The sequence below is a fragment of the Toxotes jaculatrix genome, chromosome 4, assembly GCF_017976425.1.
Source record: "Toxotes jaculatrix isolate fToxJac2 chromosome 4, fToxJac2.pri, whole genome shotgun sequence".
In the NCBI taxonomy this organism is placed as follows: Eukaryota; Metazoa; Chordata; class Actinopteri; family Toxotidae; genus Toxotes; species Toxotes jaculatrix.
In genome coordinates this window covers 25,768,043-25,789,715 of record NC_054397.1, presented here as the reverse complement: position 1 = coordinate 25,789,715, position 21,673 = coordinate 25,768,043, and the positions used below count along the sequence as shown (strand labels likewise).

General features: G+C 41.9%; 1 protein-coding gene across 3 annotated transcripts in view; it reads left to right on the top strand.

Annotated features, from left to right (window-relative positions):
* Positions 1–53: 53 nt before the first annotated feature.
* Positions 54–21,673, top strand: part of LOC121180238 (ras and Rab interactor 2-like) — a 33,249-nt gene continuing 11,629 nt past the window's right edge. For 2 of the 3 annotated variants that reach the window (XM_041035459.1, XM_041035461.1), the window contains exons 1-7: positions 54–247; positions 8,321–8,474; positions 14,835–14,929; positions 15,204–15,402; positions 15,519–15,633; positions 18,033–18,105; positions 18,832–18,923. In XM_041035459.1, coding sequence (XP_040891393.1) covers positions 8,406–8,474; positions 14,835–14,929; positions 15,204–15,402; positions 15,519–15,633; positions 18,033–18,105; positions 18,832–18,923 — 643 coding nt within the window. In that variant the 5' untranslated portion in view covers positions 54–247; positions 8,321–8,405. Of the gene's footprint in view, positions 248–286; positions 461–8,320; positions 8,475–14,834; positions 14,930–15,203; positions 15,403–15,518; positions 15,634–18,032; positions 18,106–18,831; positions 18,924–21,673 lie in introns of those variants that run through there. The other variant, XM_041035460.1, reaches the window with a different exon arrangement.

The window sequence follows — 21,673 nt, the reverse complement described above, 5'->3', positions numbered from 1 at the left end:
TACCGCTGCTCTCCTCCTCCTCCTCGTACTCTTCCTCCTCTGTGTGTCTCGGACCTCAGTGATCTGATCCAAGCCCGGTGTCTCTGAGCTGCAGTTAAACCATGTAATCCACCGAGGACGGGGACATTGAGGCTCCTCGGTGTCGCCCGAAGACGGAACAAAACGGCAACAAGGCAACGCAGCGGCCGCGAGGTTTCCCCATGGAGCGTGACCGGAGGATTACCTCAGTGCAGATTTAGTGGAGCTGGTGAGTAAAGTTGTCTCTCTGCACCAGCGGACTGGTTGACGACGAACCATCATTTGTGGCTTTAACCAGCAGTTCTCCAACTTTCATGGCAGGAAAAGTGGAATATTTTTAGACATGCTGACTCTTAATTTGATGAAAGTTTACTTCAGCTGACCTGACTGGAGAGTTTCCTTCGTCTGTCTCAGAGAGGATAGAGACCTGATCAGGAGAAAGGTAAAGGTTTGTGTTTGTTTTGTAACTGTGGCAAAATAAAGCTGGAGGTCTTTCACAGGAGTCAATAAAAAAGGAGGCTGCGGTCGGTTGATGCTCTGGATTAGATTTTATAGAGCTTCATAAAATCAAAGGCAGTTTTTCCTTTCTTTAGCTGTAAGATGTGGGAGTTTCATGCAAACCGAGGACTAAAAAGTTAGAGTTACACCTCTTATCTGTGGCAAGTGTATTTATTTAGTGGTGTTTGCTAAGACTGATATACAGTCCAGGTGCTTTTCTTTACTCTTTTAAAGATGCTGCATTACTTCTGCAGAAGCATTTGGCTTGATCTTATCACAGCAGCATGTTTTTCTCCAAAGGTCAGTAAGATCAAGACAGACTCTGCTACTTATTTGGCCCAAATACCTCAAGCATGAACTGAGAATATACAGCATCCAGTAAAAAGTACATGTGCATGGCTATATATCAAACATGTTTTTTTTTTTACAGGGACTTCAAAGACATGGACATACTACCTCCATATGATACAACCCTCAGGCCTTATACTGTAGCTTTCTATCATTTTAGGGACTGTACAAAAATGACTGGAGTGGGGAGGGGGAGGGCTAATACGCTGAAAACCACCTTCACTTTTAAATACAGCATAACCTCCAATGTTACTACGGTGACTGTATTAATGAACTGACAGACTCTGTGGCTGCTAATGGACTCTGAAACATTTTTGTCCCCCAATCCCTGTGTGCTAAATAAGAAAATAATGATAAACATAAAATAGAAATCAGTCTTGAAATAAATAAATAAACAAATACAAAACCCTCCCCAAAAAGTCAGACTATATGATCCTTCAGCAAAAAAGAACAAATACACAGCCTACCAATCCCCCACCCACCCTCTGATTACTCTTTGATTTTTTCACTATCCTGCCTAAAGTTCTCAGAACTTATGAAAGTATGTGGTGGCAGCAACTTCCAGCTTCTCCAGTTTCTCCAAACACGCGAGACCTGTCTGAACCTGACTGAACACACAGCACACTGCTCTGCAGCTCACCTCTGTGCAGCCCTGTCCGATTTTTCTAAATGAGCAGTTAGCTGAAGTTTATCAATATAATAAAGCTTCAGTTTCTTTATTTAAGCCTCTTTGGAATCTGTTTATGAGATTAGCTTCACTGCAAATCTGGCGCAGAGAGCCCTGGTTACTTACTGCTGTGGGGGAAATGAATCAGCAGAAAGGTATTTTAATGAAAAATAACTTGCAGCTTGTCAGTGGTTGATCAGGATTATGAAGCTGTTTTGTTTCTTTTTTGTTTGTTTGTCTTTTGAGAGATTGTTTCTGATTTTTCTCCTTTATATGTCAGAATGTGAGTCCTTTGATTTTAGATTTTAAAGTCCCGTCACACCAATTCTTTTCTGCGACTTCAGTGCAGAGCCGAGAACTCCACAGGTTTATGAAGAGTGATGTCATCTTTGCTGGACAGAGTTACCCGTGTGAGAATAAGCTGTCCCTGTAGGGGATGTTAACACTGAACGCTTTCACAGGAGCAGCACTGTTTGCTGTAATCCTGTAGCAGGGCATGAAATCAAACACTCAGTTTAGCTGCAGAAACCTCAGGCTGGAGCTCTGGTTTGCCTGTTAATGAGCTGAATATCAGCTGTGTGCAGGACGTCAGCATTAGATAGATGTGAGCGAATTATGTAACAAACCATAATGTGTTTGGACAATAGGCTCTCTTCTTCTCCTGCCACATTTCAGGATTCAGCTTGAAAGTTAGTTGCAGGCAGGACTGGATTAACAAATTTGGAGGCCTCAGGTCAAAACTGAGATGAGCGTCTCTGTCCCCAACCCCCCCCCCCAAAAACAGCATGACAGGTGCAGTTTGTCCTCTGTCCCAGGTAATGTGAAAAACACTCTCTGTTTATATGCACCATGTAAGTGTCATGTCAACAGATACAGTGTACGTACAGGTATTTAAACTAGACTGTAAAAATGTAGGAACCCCTGAGTAAGGGTGATTGAAAAAGCCATACAGCTGTTTAACAACACTTGCAGCTGTTCTGAGGTATTTCCAGAATCCTCAAAGACTCCTCTAAACATCTGGATGAAAAAATATTCCATCCGCTGCACAATGAAAACCTGTCTTCAACTTTATTCTCGATCCAAACAGAGATGTCAGCCAGAAAAGACTTATGTCCTTGCTGAGTCTGTACAACTTTACCATGAAGTTGTGAGTTTTGTCATGAGTTATAGTTGTCTCTGTTGATGTTATACTTTCATACAGAATACTGGAATGATAATGTTTTTATGTCACACAAGATGAGCAAGGATAGACAGACGTGGTCCTGCTGCAGCAATGAGCCCACGCCCCACATTTTATTTTCAGCATAAGTTATCAGAAATGAAAATTATTTACGTGTTAGTTGTACTATACCAAAATAGTCCAGAATGAAAAACGTAAAATCCACACGATCCAAGCAGGACGTTTAATGTTGCCATGGTGTCACTGAGTTATGTTTGGGCCATACCTGAGCAGATTCGACTGAACTGTGGCTCTGAGACGAGTAATCACTTCCTGAAGTTAATAGTTTGGTTTCCTGGAAACTGGTCCCAACCAAGAAATAAGCTCCTCCATAAAACAGTGATTGTTTGTGTACAGATTAAACAAACAAGATACAGCTTGTATGTAGTTACTGTCTGTTTACTAACTCTAGTATGTGTTTGAGCTGTAGAGATGCTGATGGACAGATTTTACCTTTAGACAGAATTGAGCTAGCTGATTCCCTCTGTTTCCAGTCTTTATGCTAAGCTAAGCTAACCTAGCATAGACATGAGACAGACATGAGAGTGCTATCAAACTTAATATATAACATCCATAAGCAAAGTAACAATAAAATAAAATAGCACAGTTTAATTGCCTCACAGTGACCCTGGGGCTTAGGGGCCCCTGAGGGTCTGGCCCATCAGAACAGTTACCCACTATGCTTAGCTGGTAATCCAGCCAGTCTTGGGCTGCAGGAATTTAAATCCACTTTCCAGTATGTGTTTACTCTTTGCTTGTCTTTTGTAGTTCCTTCATGACTCAACAATAACAATCTCTGCTGTGATCATTGTAATTAGAATATTTTCTGTTCTCTCTGCCTCCTCCTCCACTTCCTACTCTTCTCTTTAAAACTTAAAAAGTAGAGACATCTCCCACCTCGACTCTTGGCTTGATGCAGTGTTCCTGGGACTAATTTAAAGGGGAGTAGCCCAGAGAAAGCAGCCCAGGCTTTTTTATTTTTTGCTCGGCTGACCTTTGGCGTGGAAAGTTGTGGCTGGGCGGTGCTGGTGCCTGACACACTTTCTGACCGTGATTTAGTCCAGTGACTCTCTTATTATATGTGAAGTTTGATTTGTTTGATGGTGATCTTCTTGCTTTTGCATGTTGCTATTGCGAGACTCCTAAAAGCTGTGATTAGAGGTTAGGCTGTGGGTCATGCTGGTGTTTGAGTGACAGGACGTCTGTAAACATTGCATGGAAAAAATGAAAGTAATCCTAACCTTCTGTCCTGGAGGGAAAAAAAAGCTGTGAGTTATCAGATTCCTGCATGTTATAAAAAAACAAAAAAAAAACAAAGACTTTCCTCTCTAACTAACACAACATGGGCCAGTCAGTCGGTTCAGCTGAACTCACCAAGAACCACTGACCCAAATTCTGCGCTGCAGCCACACAAACACACACACACAGAATTGTGGAGCTGATCACAGTTTTTTATCACTCTAGTTGATACTTTGCCTGTTTTTACGTAAATAGTCAAAGTCAATATAGCTTCCAAAGTAAACACTATCTTTCCACCTTTAACACTCTTTCCTGCAAACAGACACACACACATCACACACACAAACACAAACACACACACACACCATCATCTGGTTTGCCTCAGGGAAATAACATAGCCCACGTGTGGGAGTTCTTATCTGCAGTGGGTTTATGCAGCTGCCTGCAGCCCCCTCCTCATGCTGTGCTGCTCTGACAGCAGCATGGAGCCCTGTTAGTCCAACAGCACTGGACACAAAACGCACAACTGACACATGAAGCAACACCTCATGTTGTCCTAACAGTTTAAACAAATACCAGTCAAGTTTGTTGGAGAAGTTTTTACAAGGTCGGACAGAGAGACCATTGGGAAATATAAATTTTTATTAGTTTTCACTGAAGACGTGAATTCAATATATTGATCTTAATTGAATATTAGTGAAAGAAAATTCCACAGTTTGACTTCTGGCCTCAGCCTGTTCTGTTTGTGACAGTAGGGCAACACTTACACATTACACAGACACACAGTTACATACAAACACTTTGTCTGTTGTCTGCAGTGTGTTTCCTCAGCAACACTGAACTACACAGACGTGATTACAGCAATGTAAACTGCGATGTGCTGCCATTTAAAGATTGATCGCCGCAGTCGGTTCATAGTGTGCCTTCTACGGTGAAATAATGCAGGACTGACATTTATAGTAATACTTCATCTGTCATACAGTATACAGTGCTACAGTAAAAATTAGCCAAATAGTTTGTGTGTGTTGTTTGCAGTGAGGAAACCAGGAGGAGGAGGATAAACACCAGCTACGTTTGGAGCAGGCTGTAACTCAATAGTCAGTTTTATTAATGGCTAATAACTGATGTATAAAGCATTGGTAAATTATTTAGTAGGTGCTAATAAAGCCATCCGTTACAACTTTTACACCCAGCATTTAAAGGGTGCTTTATTTCAAAGTAACACCCAGTAAGTTCTCATGTATGCGGGAACACAGAAACATCTTTAAGTTAAGGAAATACATGTTTTACATTAATCAAAGGATCATCAGCAGGTTGAGTTTATTGCGTCAAATATGAGAAGGACACTGAAATAATGCCACTGAAATCACATATTCACAAATGTGCCACCTCCAGCTCCTGCAAACACTGAAGCTATTCATTAGCTCTGATATAGGACAGCACAGCCTCACAGCCGTCCTGACACCCACTGGGAGAAAATTAGGGTGCCACCGTCAGATTGGGCTTTAAAACAAAAATACCACAGAGCCTAACGAAGTCCTGCTGCCATTCTTTTTTATTATCATTATGTAAAACACAATGAGCTCTGTGTATGTACGAGGGAGTGGCTGGGTCTCTTACTGCATCTGTTACTCTTTATGGAGAATTGGTCAACGTGTGTTTGTGTGTTTTGTAGACATACATGTGCACGTATGTGTGTTTACCATAGTAAACAGTGTGTCTCTGTGCTGCAGTGCCAAGGGACTTGTCTGTGGTTCTACGAGGGAGGGGGCGCACGCTCAGATGTGTCTTTGTTTACTTGCAGCTGAGGCCCTGACATACACACACCCACACATGTATAGACTACACACACACACACACACACACACACACACACACACTCCGTGTGCACTGACCAAGGAAAACACTAACATTGGTGAAGAGTTTGATGTGATGTCGGTGTTTTGGGGGATTTGAGGACAATCCCTCTGCTGTGAAGACGAGCTGTCCTGGTGGGAGGTTATCTTCCTACAATACCCAGCATGCTCTCTGACTTATCTGAGGCTCCAGAGGTTTATGCATGTGGAAACAATGTTTACCTTACTGTCAGAGTTTTTGTTGGCGCTGTCACCAGCAGTATCGTTTACGCAGTCAGCAGCAGCAGGACACAGAGGATCATCACTAACTGATTTACAGGAATTTGCTCAGTGGGAAATATTGTGTGAAGTTCATCTTCATCATTTTTCCCTCTCACTCTCACCCTCTCTGTTTCTTTGTTTCTTCACGTTTCTTGTGTTTGTGGAAATGAAACCACAGTGCCAGACTATCAGTTCTACTTTGAGACAGTCAGGAAACGGGGGCAGTATCTGTACAGATCACCAGATATATAAATAAGTCAGCATTTACTGTAACTTGACTTTGCTGCTCTTTGTTAGAGCTGTGACCAAGGATTACTTTCTTTACTGATTAATCTGTCAAGTTTCTCTTGGTTTATAGATGAGTCATTTAGTTTTCGGCCACACTTCCTAGTAGTTCTGGGGAAGGCAGCGTCGGCCTGTCCACCCTTTGAAATATCTCAGAAACTATTGGATGAATTGCCATGACATTTGGTAATGGATATCCATCGTGCTTTGGTGATCCCCCCCGACGTGTCATCTTGCAATAGTATGGATTTTTTGTTTTTTTATTGGTGGCCCCAAAGGCCCCCGGTGTCACTGTGTGACAGTAGCTTTTTGGGTAATTTGATTACTTGCAAATTTGTTTCAAAAGTTGTGTTTCATAAAACTACCACAATCTAACCGACACAGAGAAAACCTGGGACAGAGTGGTATTCCAGTATAGGAACACTGGTTTGTTTCTGGGTCTCTGAGCATGATATAATGAAACTGTTGTCTATACTCTAGCTAACGGAGACTTGGAGGCAACAGAAGCAAATTTTTGCTCATGGACCCTAAACAGGTTAATCTGACCATGACCACACCTGGAAATTTAAAACCCTGGGACACAGAAAGGACTCTGTGTTATTTATAACAAACAAAAACCCTTATACTCAGCTTCTGACACCAGATTAATTATGAATTAATTTTAGCTAGTGTGGTTTCGGCTTTGGGGCACACTGCTTGTCACAGTGTGTCACAACAAAAATGTTTGCCAGTGCAAAAAGATTTATAGCTGACGTTAACATTTCACAGTAGTACATCTTTTATGCAATAACAATGTCACAGTTGCAGATGTAGAAGACAAAGTCTTGTTTGCCCTTCACTGTGACTCGTTAAACAGTGAACACACTGGACATTTGGACTTTTACTGATGCTTCCATTTTGAGAAGTGTAAGAGAACAAAAACATCCCTCTAGAAATGGTCAGTTTCACATCCGATTGTCTGAAAATATGCTGTCCTGACGTGACCCTCGGAGCTTCTTTTCTGTCCGTCCCCTTGGCGTCCAGTGGTAGGGGGGCGGTGGCTTCCTTCCTGTAGCGATGAGATGAAAGTGCGTGTGTGGACGGACAAACGAACGGAGCATCTCCCAGTTTGTGAGGGCTGTGAACCGCTGCCAGGAAGGGAAGGGCTGGCCTAATAGTTTCAGCCTGGCTGGAGAGAAAGATGGAAGAGAGCGAAACAGAGAGGGGAGGGTGGAGGGACAAATACAGATTTTAAAAAAAGAAAAAAACAGATAAAGATAACGAAAGAGAAACAGAATCTGACTAAGGAGAGAGGGAAACCAAAAAAGGCAATGATTAAATGTCAGCTCCACTGGGTTTAGATAAATTGTTCAAGTCAGTTAAATTCCACCAGACTGCCCCTCACTTTTTCACAGCTTAGTGTGGAGCTGAGGAGTGTGACGAAGGGTCGATTTGGAAGTATCTTACCAAAACCCAGAGGTCGAAAACGTTGTTAGGATGGGTGGGGAAGAAGGGCAGCTGTGCTGGAACCGAGGCTTTCTAAAATGGAAAATGAATTATGAATGTATGAGGACATGGGAACAAAATATAGGAAAGAAAGAGAGTGAATATGAAAGAGGGGAAGGAAACAGTAGAGACAGGTAATGAGAGGACGACAGTTCGGCCAAAAATAAGCTGAGGATTGGAATGAGAAAGAAAAAAAGACGGAGGCAACAAACTGGGATGAAGGGGTGAGGGAAAGGAGGGATGAAAAGAGAGGAGAAGGCAGGAGAGTGAAAGGAGAGGTGAATGTGTCGAGAGCAAGTAGAGAGGGAGGGAGAGGAGAAAGAGAGAGACAGAGAGTCACAGTGAAAGCCTTCTAGCAGACCAGCACCTCCATAATACTGGCTGTGGGCAAAGCAGGAATTTCCTCTGGTTGCACCACAGCTGAAGTGTGTTTTTGACCCACAGAGCTCCGGCCCCTGCAGACACCGTCCCAGACGTAAACACACACTCAGACGTGAAAGGGACTCGGTCCAGAGGACAGGAAGTCAACATGGCCTTCAGTTCATCGTCCAGGAATCCCCCCAGCGGCCTTACAGACAGGAGCGGAAGCTTCTTTAAGGTGAGGACTTATGACGACTCTGCACAGATCACTTATAAATATAAAACACTCACTTCCTGTGTACCAAATGTTTGGATGGCTGACTCAACTCTTGCTGTCTGGAGCACAACAAAACTATAAACCGGTTGAATAGGTTGAATCACTAGTGTTATACTGCCCCCCAAAACCAAAACCTAGTAATTACATATCTGGTCTAAATGTGGTTAAGACCCGAATCTGACTCTGAAGAGGCTCATTTCTTAAATAAAAACTCGTAAAACATCCTCAAACCCACAGTGTGGAACTAATCTGAGGTCACGTGTAACATGTAATACCATAGACAACCAACAGAGGCCCAGTGGCTTAGTGTCAGTTGACGAGCTGTTTGAGTCTCACAGCTGTAACCTCTGTTTGTGGGGATATGAGCATGATTTGTTGTGGTTCAGCTAGCTTTAATGTTCACGTTGTAGATCCATTTATTACATTCATTTCAATACTTTTACTAAAAGCTCTGATCATCAATAAATCAGTTGATTAGCTGCCATCTGGTCCAGTGACCATCCTCAGTCATTTCATAAACAGGCGTGTGAAGATAAAATCTTCTTCTGTTGGGACTCAGAGTAGTTTTTTCACTCAACATGTTTCTGACCCTTAAATTACAAAAAAATAAAAATAAATAGCTCTGTGTCCCTCAGGAACTCTTACTGGTGCATTCATAAGAGAATTTATGGATTTATACGCTCAGAGTCGACTTTATCCTGTCGAGTTTTAATCCGTGTTTCAAATTCTCACATTATTAGTTGTGACTGAGCACTTTCCTTCATATTGTCAGGAAATGTAGTCGACTGCTGACTGATGAAACATTAAAGCTGAGCTGTGTCTTGACAGTTCTCCTTTCCTTTCTGCCATATATTGAAGGAGCTCTGGAAATGAAGAATGCCAGCTGCACTTGTTGGCAGCCTGACAAACACATTCACAGGAGTAATAAAACTCTCTCTCCCTCTCTGTCCTAATGTCTCTCTGCTCCCTCCCATCCCCTCTCTCTCTCTCTCTTCCTTTCATCTGTCTCTCTTCCCTGTTTCTCTTCTTTTTTGTTCTCTTTCGCTCACAGTAAACATACCCACATTTTTCCATAACCTTGCGCAACACTCCTCACTCACACACACACAAAAATAACACTTAAGCATCAGTTTTTTAACACTGTCTCAGATGTCATATTCTTCTTTTATTGAAACACTCTGTCGCCTCATTTCTGGAGAAATTTGTTTTCTCGTTTCCTCTGCTGCTGCCTCAGTCAGCCTTTCATTATCTCTCATGTTCTGCCAGTCAGATGCCGTAAGCTGTCGACACATGACTGTGTGTGAGCCCCTGGTCAGTGTTGGTCTCTTTAGACCTACATTAAGTGATGCTTCTTTAGCCAAATGGTGACAGTGGAAATAAGCTGTGAACACAACAATGACAAGTCACTGCTATTTAAATGAATATGGTGAATGAACTTGTTAGCAAAGTTGCTTATCTACTCTCGTTTTTGTTGTTTATGTCCAGTTTTCCCTCACTTTCAGCTCTGTTTTTAGTCTCTACCAACTGCTGAGGGAAACCTCCAGCTCTTTAGCTGCTAAATGCTCCTGTATGTTGACCAGCTGTGCTTTGCTTGCTGAAAATGAGATTGAAGCAAAACAGTAAGGTCGTGGTTGAGGCAGATAAACAATGAGCTGAAAAGCAGAGCAGAGTCGTGTGATAATCCTCTGTAGCTTCATCACTACGAGCGACACCTCTCACACCGTGATGCTGTGTTCACATTGTCATTGGAAACATTCTGATTATAAAAATATCTGTTGTAGCTGCTTGAATAATAATATTAACAATACTCAAAACTGTATATAATACTTTTTAAAAACATTGTTTGCAAAGTGCTTAACATTGTCTGCACATTTCTAAACAAAACACACACAAAACAAACAAACGAACATATAAATAATCGATACAAATTAAATTAAAGCGTTTAAACAAAAACACAGTGATGCCCACAGGAATCAGGTAAAGGAAAAGAAAAGCATATCAACAGGCAAAATTAAAACCATGGGTGCTAAAAGATAAAAGACACATAAAAACATCACATAAAAGCACATCTGTGAGCCTCAGATCCTCTGGCAGACTATCCCATAATTCTGGGGCCGTGACCGAAAAGGCCCAGTCCCCCTTTGTTATTAATCTGGAGTTTGGAACGGTATGTAAAGACCTGTCTGAAGATCTAAGGCTGTGGACTGGTTCATAAGGACTCAGCAGGTCTGCACTGTGCAGAGGGACCAGCCCATGAATACCTTTATGCTTTAAGTGATTAGTAAAAATGGATCATTTTAAAATTGCCCCACAAAATCCTTATGTACTCATGGTGCTGTATATCGACCTTTATCACCATCTATGTTAGATTTGTTTTTAGGATAATGATCCCAATCTTTATCTTCTGTCCATCTCTCTCTCGTATTTGTTATATTGTGTTGTTTATGAATTTTATAGTGTATTTAAAGCAGCTGCAGCCTTGTCTGTGGCTGTTCGGTGTAATGTCACAGAGAAAGGCACCTAAACCTTGTGATGCACACTGTGTCTCAGTTAAAGGTTACAGATTTCAGCTCACTGCGTCTGCTCAGTTTTTTCTATTTGCACACATGAAAAAATGCGACCACTTTCAAAGCTGAAAAAAAAGAAAGATCTGAGAAACAAAAACTCAATGTTGTCTCGCTTTTAATTTCCTTTGCAGCTTTTTCCATCCTCACAGCTCCTGTGAAAGTGCTCTGTGTGTGTGTGTGTCTGTGTGACAAAACCAAACACATACTTTCCCATTGACTCCATCCATGGCTTTAACAGCAGCCCATGCAGAGAATCACTTACCTCAACTCACACACACATGTGCACATGCATGGACACGCACACATAATCTTAAAGGAGTTGAATAAAGAAAATTCTTGTGTATGTCTGCTTGTATGTGTATGTCTGCGTGCATGTGTGTGTGTGTGTGCATTAGATCTGAATCCCTGCTCCGCTCCGTCCGGCTCTGTGTCCATGTGTTGTGCAGAGTGAATGAAATCAATAAAAGTGGAAACAAACCCAGATGAATGAAGCAGGAGAGGTTCATAAAAGTCAGTGAAGCAGACTTTTGCTGTTGAGTGTTTGCTTGGATATCAGTCATTTTCCTCTAAAAGTCATCGGTATGAAATAAGACATGCACGGGCGCCACCATAAGAGCTCCACAAGGCACTCTGCCCAGATCCAGTCACTCAGCAACTCTCCTGTTCGCTGATCTTCATTTTATAACTCAGGAATTTCCCATGTCTTTTCCTCTGGCCCTGTTCCCCCATTTTCATTCATATAATTCAATACCTATCTATTAACACAAGGTCATAACTATTTTTCTACTTCTTTCCGTGGCTGGATTAACCCTTTAAGGGGCCCTGGGGTGAAAAAATGAGCTGCTGGGCCCCTAGAAACCACTTGCCCTTCCCACTAAAAAATTGGTGTACTGATAAAAGCAAAATGCAGTAAACTACAATGGAAACAGACTCAGCGAATGAATCATGATGTACATGAAGCTTGTGACTTCAACGTCCTCTGAAGCTTCTGCTCCATCAAAGAGACAAAGACATCAGATCTGTGTGGAGTCGTGAGGAGACTCTCACTCAAATGAATACATGAAGTGACAGAATTTTTTCATCATCTTGTTTTTCACCGTTTGAGGTTTGACTTTTTTTTTTAATGATGTCGTCTCATTGCAGCTTCTTCTTCTGCAGTGCTTTAATGGCACCTGACTGAAGAATTATCACTACCAGCTCTGTCACTTGATGAACTAGCTGCTAACGTTTGCTTAACAGCAGTGCATGGAAATGTGCATTAATTAGCCTTTTTCTTCCATAGTCCGACTGGCCATCGGGCATGCTGGGACAGAACCTGGAATGGGTGGACTGTCAAAAAGTCTATAGAGTTAGAGAGTGCTGGCCTCTCTGCGTACCTGTCATACTGGGTGTGCATGTGGCCATGCTGCGTTCGTGTCCTGGGACTGGGCTCACCGGCCAATGGGAGTGCTGGCTGGCAGACAGAGTCAGACAGTCAGAATAGCTGTTTCCCCTTTCTTCCAGTCATTATGCTAATCTAAGCTAACCATCTCCTGGCTGTAGCTCCAAATTTAACAGACATGAGAGTGGTATCAATCTTATTATCTAAATCTCAGCAAGCAGTAAATAAACACATTTCCCAAAATATGGAGATTACTTTCTTGCTTTATCGCTTAATTATTTTGTCAGTGCCCATTATAATTTTTCCCACATAATATCCACATGTCCACATGCCAAAGATGCTGAGCATAGAGTGATATAAAACAGAGTAAAGCAGCACATCCTCACATTGGACAAAGTGAAACCAGAGGGTGATTCATGTTTTTTCAAAAAAGATAAACAAGAAAAAGTGAGTATTTTTCTGTCAATCGATCAGCTGATTCAATCAGTAACTAACACCTCTCAGCAGCCTGTAGGATCGTTCTTTGTTACTTTACAGGACTGAGAGCAGAGAAAACTTGACTTTCCAAATGTTTTCCTCTTTGAGATTAACCACAGTCTCGCAGTACTAATTGAGGGGTCATGCAGTTTAAACTGCCACTTTGGCTGTTTGTAGCATCTGGTTTAGGGTTCTCACAGCTCGAGAATGGAAAAATAACACTTTTTGCTGTGTGTGAGCTCGGGCTGTTTTCTGCACTTCATCTGTGGACACTCTAATATCCATCTCTGTCTTCACAGACTTGTCTTCTTATGTTGTATAGTAGAGTTTTGACCTGACAGAACGCTGGGGGGAGTCTGAGGCTTTAACAGAGCTGGCTCCACTTAGTCCTGCGAGGGGAGTGGGGGGTTTATTGTGGTCTGGCCTGCAGCCCCAGTGGTTGGTGGAGAATAGTTTGGAGAAGGACACCTCCTACTGGTTGAAATGTGTAATGGACGCATTGGTGCAGAAAGTGTTCACAAAAAAAAACTTGGGTTTTAGAATATTTAAATTTAATTCTTAGTGTTTGAGACAACTTAGATAATATGACATTAATCCATGCACAGTTTCTGTGTACAGTTGATGTAAAAATACTTTCTGCTGACTGCCTTAATTTTCTGGTCTTCATTATGTTGTGCTCTGTGGCTGTCTTGTTTTGTTTGCACTGTTTGACCCAGATCATCAGTGCAAAGCATCCAGATTTCAACATCTGCTCACTTATGTTTGAGAAGGCTCTGAATCCCTGGGAGAGCTTTAAAATGTGGAGAGAGGGAATGTGGAAAATGCAGAAAAAAACAAGACAACATGAAAGCAATTTGCTGCAGTCTTTAAACGAGCTGTTTTTTTTTTCGACTCAGACTGGTTTTAAGGAGTCCTTTTTTTGGGGTGAATTGCGTTTAACTGTGATGATTTAAGAATAAATTGTGCAGCAGTGTTGATGCCGATGATCTACAAACAACTGGAAGTTAGTCATTGAAGTTTGGTCCATCTACCAATACACTCAGCAGCTGAGGCAGCGGTTGATGTGACACACAGCTCACGGTGACAATTCAGGTACTTTACGCAGATTTGTGTCAAACATCACACTCCTCTCTCATAACTCTCTATATCTGAACATAGACCATATTTTTAGATTCAAACCAGTGCTATATATTATACTGTAGTTGTTTACTTGTATGGAGGCTGGTGGGTTTTTCAGTGCGCATTGTGAGGTTGGTATTAGGGATCGTAAAAGACATTCCACATGTGTGTCATCACCATTTGAAAGCCCAAATAGTTGTGGGCTAAAACTAAATACAGTACAAAGACATGATGAACTGTCGTTAACTCCCTTTATCCTGTTGACTACTCACTGCTAAACATAGATTTTACAGTTTTTATCTTTATCAGTCTAAATCTAGTCCTGCATGGCATGGGGCATGTAATCTTACAAACCTTCCTTATCCAGATGTTTACATGTCCTCACACACAGCTGTGCTGTTTAGTGTAGAAGCTGTTTTTATTTTCAGTCGGGTCATATTAAATAAAACCTTAAAGTGTGTGCTGTGCAGTACAACTTGGGAAATTTTTCGTCCTACTCTGAATGTTGTGGTGGGTTTTTTTTTTCTTCACAATGCTTTGTCTCCATGTTTCCTGTCTATAGGAAATGAAGTCGACACACAGGAAAAGTGACTAATCGTATCCCTGCCCTTTGTTCTAGATTTGACCGGGGCAGTCTATCCGTCTCAAAGTCTCAGTTTCTTGGTTTGTAATTTATGTTTGAGCAATGTTGTTGGTTTCGTTTATGGCTGTTCCCCTTCCACTTCTCCCTCTTGTATTCCCTCAACAGTCAAAGCCTCTCACTCTGTCTTCTTCCAGCTGATTGACACATTTGCACTGGAGATCGGGGAGCTGAAGAAGGAGATGGTTCAGAGCTCTCCGACTATGGATAAGGAGCCCATCGAACTACAAGGGTAAAGCTGTTTAACACAGATTTGATCTGCTCTTAGACAAAACTGTCATCAAGCTGACTGATCTGTTCTTTTCCTGATAATATCTGGAAACGTTGCCTTGATGAGACAGAACATAGATTTCCATCCGTCTTGTTCTGCATTGTTTCATTTTCTGTTAAATCTGATTTCTTTCAACAGTATTTGTAAACACGTATTCACAGTGGGACTGATTTTCACCAGCAGATGGCATTAGTGTCTTACTCTGTCTCTGTCTCTCTCTCTCTCACACTGCCAGACTGGAGAGTGAGGTGAGTGGAGTTTACCTGCAGTCCCCCCACTATAGTGGTGTGGGGGGTGAAAGGGACTCAGGGTATGACTCCTTGCGAAGGAGGATGAGTGTGTTGGACAGGCTGAGTCAGACTCACCCGGTGTGGCTTCTGCTGGCGATCAGTGAAGAGGAGGCCAATCGCATACTGCTCAAACAGCCATCAGGGGTGAGGGGCTACCATTCTAGGATACACATGTTAATGTATCATCGTCTAATATCATCTAAGGGTTTATATTGTGATATATTACATGACTTCTGGTTACTGATTCCTTTCTGGTGCAGGTGTTCCTGGTCAGGAAGTCAGCAGCTCTGCAGAAGAAGGTTCTGTCTGTGCGTCTGAAGGAGGGTCAGTCAGGATCTCCCATCAGCCACTTCCCTGTCAGAGAGAGCCAGTACAGTACGTAACACGTTTGTTTTAACTGACAGTGACTGGAGTCAAGATACACTATGTATCGCATCAGATCAAATCAATCATTTAGATACTGTCAAACTCATTACAGATACGCTCACGTAAAATTCCTCACTGATTTTCAGAGTATGTTTAAATTTTGTGTGTGTACTAGTTTACTAGATTACTCACCCAATGACTCGACCCACTGCTTGTTAAGTTTGTCTATAGCTGCTTGATTAAGCATGACAGTGTGGTGCAAAAGCACCAGAATGAAAGAGTTTTTTTTCTTTTGTGTCCAGTCAGAAACTCATGTGCAGTCACACGCTGATTATTACAAACATAAATTCTAAGGCAAATTACTGGTACAGGTGGAGTAATGTAAAAAACATTTCCCAAGTCTAAAATGTTATTTTATTTTTTTCTCCACAACCATCTAAAATTATCTCTCAACTCCCCCCACCCCCATTTACTCTGCTACTCTATAAATTATTGTTTTGGCGCTGTTTCTCTTTATTTGATATTGTATGTGTAATTTCTCTCACTGCCAGAGGGGGGAGTCAAAGGTTCCTGCACTGTAGGTTTAAAACAAGCATGGGAATGACCTGCAGGGTTTGACTGAGATGTGCCAGACAGGCCACAATGCACAGAGTGTATTCAAGGAACAGATAACTCAGAAGTTGTAACGGCCTGAACAGATCAGAGAGCTCAGACTGTGTTCCTTCAGTTTCCTGCTGATTATGTCTCGTTCAGTCACAACCACCTCTGCAGTCACACTGTGCTGTGGGTCAGAGAGTTAAAAATGTCATTTCCTGTCCGCCTCCGCATACTGCGTACACACTGCGTACAGAGATAAAGCCATACACACATGAGAAATGAGAGCATGACCAGAGGAACATCAGTTTTAGCCATTGTTGAATGTGTTGGCGTGTGTGACAATGCCACTGTTGGACTTGAAACCATGATTCTTAAGATAATATACTATTTATTTGCTATTTTCAATGAAACTGTCCCATGGTATAAAGTGATAAATAACAATTTTCATGTGATGTGACTGCAGTAACACATCCCTGCTCTTTTAAAGTCTCTGAGTAAGAAAAATTTGCTGTTAATTCGTTTATCTTAAGCAAACATGTAGAGCAAGCTGTGACTTACACCACTTGGTTCTGCGTCATGTTTGTTTGCACAGCAGCAGTGAGTGACATTGAAGTGAGTATCATGCTGTTGACACAGGGCGCCTTAAAAGTGCAGTAAGATAACTTAACTGTAGTGTTTAACAGTTGTGATCTTCGTATTCTAAAACTAAAATTATAATTTAAGTTGTAGCAATGCTTATACTATCGGAATAATCAGTCCTCCAAATGTTGTGCTTCAGTGTTGGGAGTTAGTTATGGAGCTGTGACAGTGCCAAAGGGTGATGACATACCAGCTGTGGATTTCCATACTGAAATGACAGCACACATGGGAGGGACAGAGCGCCTTTGGCCTGGTTTGGCCTTTAGATGTGGGTCAGCTGCTCTCCAGTTGGCCTCTCACACTGCACAGATTGCTGTGTGAAGTTAGCCTTGTGCATGAACTGTTTGAACGTAACAAAGGTTTCATAAAGAATACTGGACACCAGTCCTGAAATCACTTTGCTCTTTAACATGCACTTATTTAAATGCTTAGTTAAGAAGTATAAATGTGTCTTTGAATGTGGCTCTGTGTAGAAACTAAAAGCTGAAAGACAGCACTGCAAATGCATATCAGAGAAGGCCAGTTGTAGGGGTAGCTGGAGAGGGTTTTGAAGCATGCTGCTAATGTCTGCACCAAATTCCACGGCAATCCATCCCTTAGTTGTTTAGATATTTCAGTCTGACCAACAGACAGACTGAGAGCCACGCCTTTAGCGTGACTAAAAGCTATAGCCACTCAAGGTAGATTTGCCTTAGACACACAGAACGCTGAAGGAAATGATGAAATCAACTTAATCAAGTTTGCAAAAACTAAATAAGTAAAACTAAAACAGCAAACTAATGAAACTTGGCATGGTCATGGTGGTATGTTAGATGGAGGGTGCAGCAGCTGGATAGCATTGCGGTATCCTTATATTGCTCAGGGCGCACCACATGGTAGTAAATGGTAGTAAAGCTCTGGTTTTTGCGAGCCCTCGCTCACCTGCATGATACAGTGTGGCACTGCTTTTTGTGGGGGTCACAGCCGCACCACCAGCTCTCAGTATTGGTCAGCCACAGCTGCAGTGTGGTTCCACCCCCAGTAGCCGTTCCAGCCACACCCTGCAATAATGAAGTCATTAAAAAAATAAAAAAAGTAAATGCTCTGAATTAACTCTTGTATAGCAACTATACTGTGTATCTTTGCTGTTGCTATAACATCTGGCTGTTGTTTGAATGTGCGTTTGTTTGCAGCCTTCTCTCTGGAGGGATCTGGGATAAGTTTTGCAGATCTGTTTCGCCTGGTGGCTTTCTACTGTATTAGCAGGTAAATCAGCAACGTTTCTTTTTTTTTTTTGGTCTGTCCATCTGTCACATCCTGAGTTTCTCTGTGTTTTGCTCTGTGATGAGGCGTGATTTGAGGATGGAAACTCCGTGGATGAAAATAATGTTTGTTGAGTAAGCAGTAAGCTCTCAGTGCCCAAGGCTCTCACTTCTTGTTTTTAGCTCGTGCCAGCTCGGGAGACTCAGACAGACTTAAACAACAGACACAGGAAATAGGGGTGAAATTGTGCCGCAGGCAACAACAAACACAATGCTGGATTTTTGGAGATGGACCTCAAATCAAACAGGCTTTTAAAATTTCATAAATACTACAATTGAGCCAATTTTTCTTGAGCAGCATGTTAATTCACAATCCCAGCATGTGTCCGTGTGGTTATTGTATATCTATTTCTATTGACTTTACTGTGGAAACAAAGGGTGTGTCAGCATGTTTGTATTAGTGATGATTGAAAGTGTTTTCACTTCTCTCTCTGCCAGTGTCCAGGTTCTGTTTGCCAACCAAACTTATGGCATCAACACTTTTGTTAGGGGACAACACGGTCAAATGAGGACGGTCTGAACTATAACCCTAAACCATAAACCACTGAGTGCTGATGGTGATGTTCAGACAGGCTCACTAAGTGAACCCCATGCTCTCATGTTTCTGATGTCTCTCACATCATGTTTTGTCATTTTTGTCACATTCATTGTCTGTTTCTCCTTAACTTAGGGACGTCCTGCCTTTCACCATCAAACTCCCAGAGGCCATTGCGTCTGCCAAGACTCAAAAAGAACTGGAGGAGGTGGCTCAGCTTGGAGCTGGTAGGCTCATTTATTACTTTGCTGGTTTGAAGTTCTATAGGAACGCTTATCTTGAACGACCATGCTGGTGATTTTCCAGATTTCAACTACAAATCAGCAGGAGGAAACAGCTGGCCCGCTTCCCTCCACTGTTTAAAAACACTATTTTACATCTAGTATCCTGTTTGGTTGGTTAGTACACAAAAAGAGATGTAAAAATGACATTGACATTAACACAGCAACCTCCTGGAGTCTAACCATTACAGTACAGTTACCATTTCATCTGTACAGCTACACATATGAAAACTTGTGCTCAAAGACCTTATCTGGCAACCCACACTACAAGAACAGAGGTGATGGCCTGGTGGATGAGAGATAGTTACAAACTGTCATTTTAATGTTTTGTTCATGTGCACATGAAAAACGTGAGATACTTGTTAGTTATTAAGCTCTGCAGGTGTTAGTAGGCCGTTTTTTGAGAGTGATCTTCTCAACTAACTCACAGAAAGAAGCTGAATAACCATATTTGACAGAGAGTCGCACCACCTCTCCCTGCCAATAGAACAAGCAAGCAAGAGCTGTTTTAGAAATCTATTGGTACATTTGTAGAAACTGAAACTGGATGGTTGACTGCTAATTAGCCCTTTTTAATTAAAGGAAGAAGACATGTTTGCTTATTGATGTCCTGGCTTTGACTTCTCAGTGACATACTGGAGGTCAGTAATGTGGTTTTTCGGTCAGTGACCTCCAACTGTCAAATGTCAGAGTGAGAAAAAAACAACAACTATAAACCACAAAGTGTTTATAATGAGTTCACTGTAACACCATGACATCATTTTGACAGAAAACATGGAGATGTGTAACGATGCTCACTCTGTTCACTGCAAGTTGGTTTTCGTACTCAGCTGGCATAAACTGAAACTAATGACTTGCTAGGAAGGAATGTATCGGTGTATAGCATACTTTAGAAAACGGCTAATAAGCACTGCGGCTAAAGTACACAAGACTGGGCTAAAAGTAGGTTAATCCTTGTTGTAGTTGCTTAATATACCACATTCTCTTTGATGCAAGTGTTGCAGGGTCCCTACCTCTATGTGCTCTAACACACAAACAGTCAGTCAAGCAAAGCAAAGCAAAGCAAAGAGAGAGAGAAAACAGCCGTTGTTTGTGTGCACAGGTTTGGTTCATTTTTCTTTGTCAGTTCACACTGACCATTGAGCTTCTGGTTTCACAAAAGATTTAGTCACTTCATCTCTGCCAATTTATTCTCAGCTCAGCTGCCGTGAGGCTACACTGAGTCAGCTTCCTACAGTAGAAGCCTACAGCATAGCTGAGTGCTCAGTGTGGGGGAGCAGGGAGTGGCGAGTGGAAAGCTCCTGCAGGCTGTGTGCTGTCTAAACACACACATACCATCATGCTGCATTCAGACATGTATGAAAACACACAAGATTCTCAAGTGCATTGTGAGCGCTAACGTGATGTGCAACTGTGTCCCAGCTACTTTCAAACATGAAACGCTGTCATTGTACTTGAATGCATTCCTGTGAATGGCAGTGGGTGTTAGTCTGCCCTGTGTGTATGCCATGTGTGTTGCTGTTCTTACATTTGCCGTGTGGTGGAAGAGGCAGAAAAATTCTTTTGACCGTGAGTCAGGTTCTGAGCCTTCCTCAGCAAACCCATACATTCATTAAGGGAAACTCCCCTTCTCCACTGGAAAGCTTCTATTTAGAGACAAAAAGCAGACTGCTTTGATCTGTGTTGCGGGATCTGGGCACGCACATGTGAAACACACACAGCTGCTGCAAATAGCTTCAGACATTTGAATATCGCAATGACTTATCACCCCCCCTCTAATTTATCATTAGTATTGGGGTCAGTTATTGATCTTGACCCATCTTGTCTGTTTAAAGTCTGTGAAAGTCTGTTTACCACAGCTCTACTTCCATCATACACAGTTATGTCATATTGGCTCTGAACTCGGCAGACAGTGGGAGCTGTCGATTGAACTTGTGACTGGTGTGTGTCAGCTCACACTTCAGGTTTTAGTCAATCTTTCGATTGATTGGAAGCAACATGGAGCTTATGCTGAAACTAAGAGTGGAACTCTTAGTAAAACTACGGAGATGATCCAGCAGTCTCAAGACCACAGTTTCAGCCACAACATGTAAAATACTACTCCAGTAATATTAAAACAAGTACATTAGAGTTTATAAGAGAGAAGTCAGACCATGAGCTGCAAAAGTTTTTTTAAATACCCTGTGAGCATTAAGGCAGTTAAACTGCTATTTTTAAACTCACACCGCAATTCCACCCCTCCTTAATGTTTTTTGCTCCAACTGTCATAGTGACTGACCTGGTCTCAAACACATGTATTATTTGAAAATTTATTTTAATTTCAACATATATTAGAGAATTCATAGTACGCTCTTTTTCACTCAAATAAACCAATTAAAAATAATAATAAAGGGAAAAACAAAGATTGAAGAATCAACCAGTGCTGCAGTGGGGGTCAGTCAGTTTGTGTTATTCAGGGTGGGTTGCCTGGTGCAGTGCTCCTCTGCAGTGTCAGGTGCTCTTTGCTCACATGGACCAGCAAGAATACCACAGGCAGATTTCACTCTCCAGACACTGAGGTATTATAAGACATCTGAAACTACTAGCAGCAGTCAGCTGGACCCTGCTTCTTTACTGCCATAGGAATGCAACAGTTAACGTTTCCATTTTTAGACTGCAGGACCAGTCATCACCCGACATATGCTGCAGTCACTGCG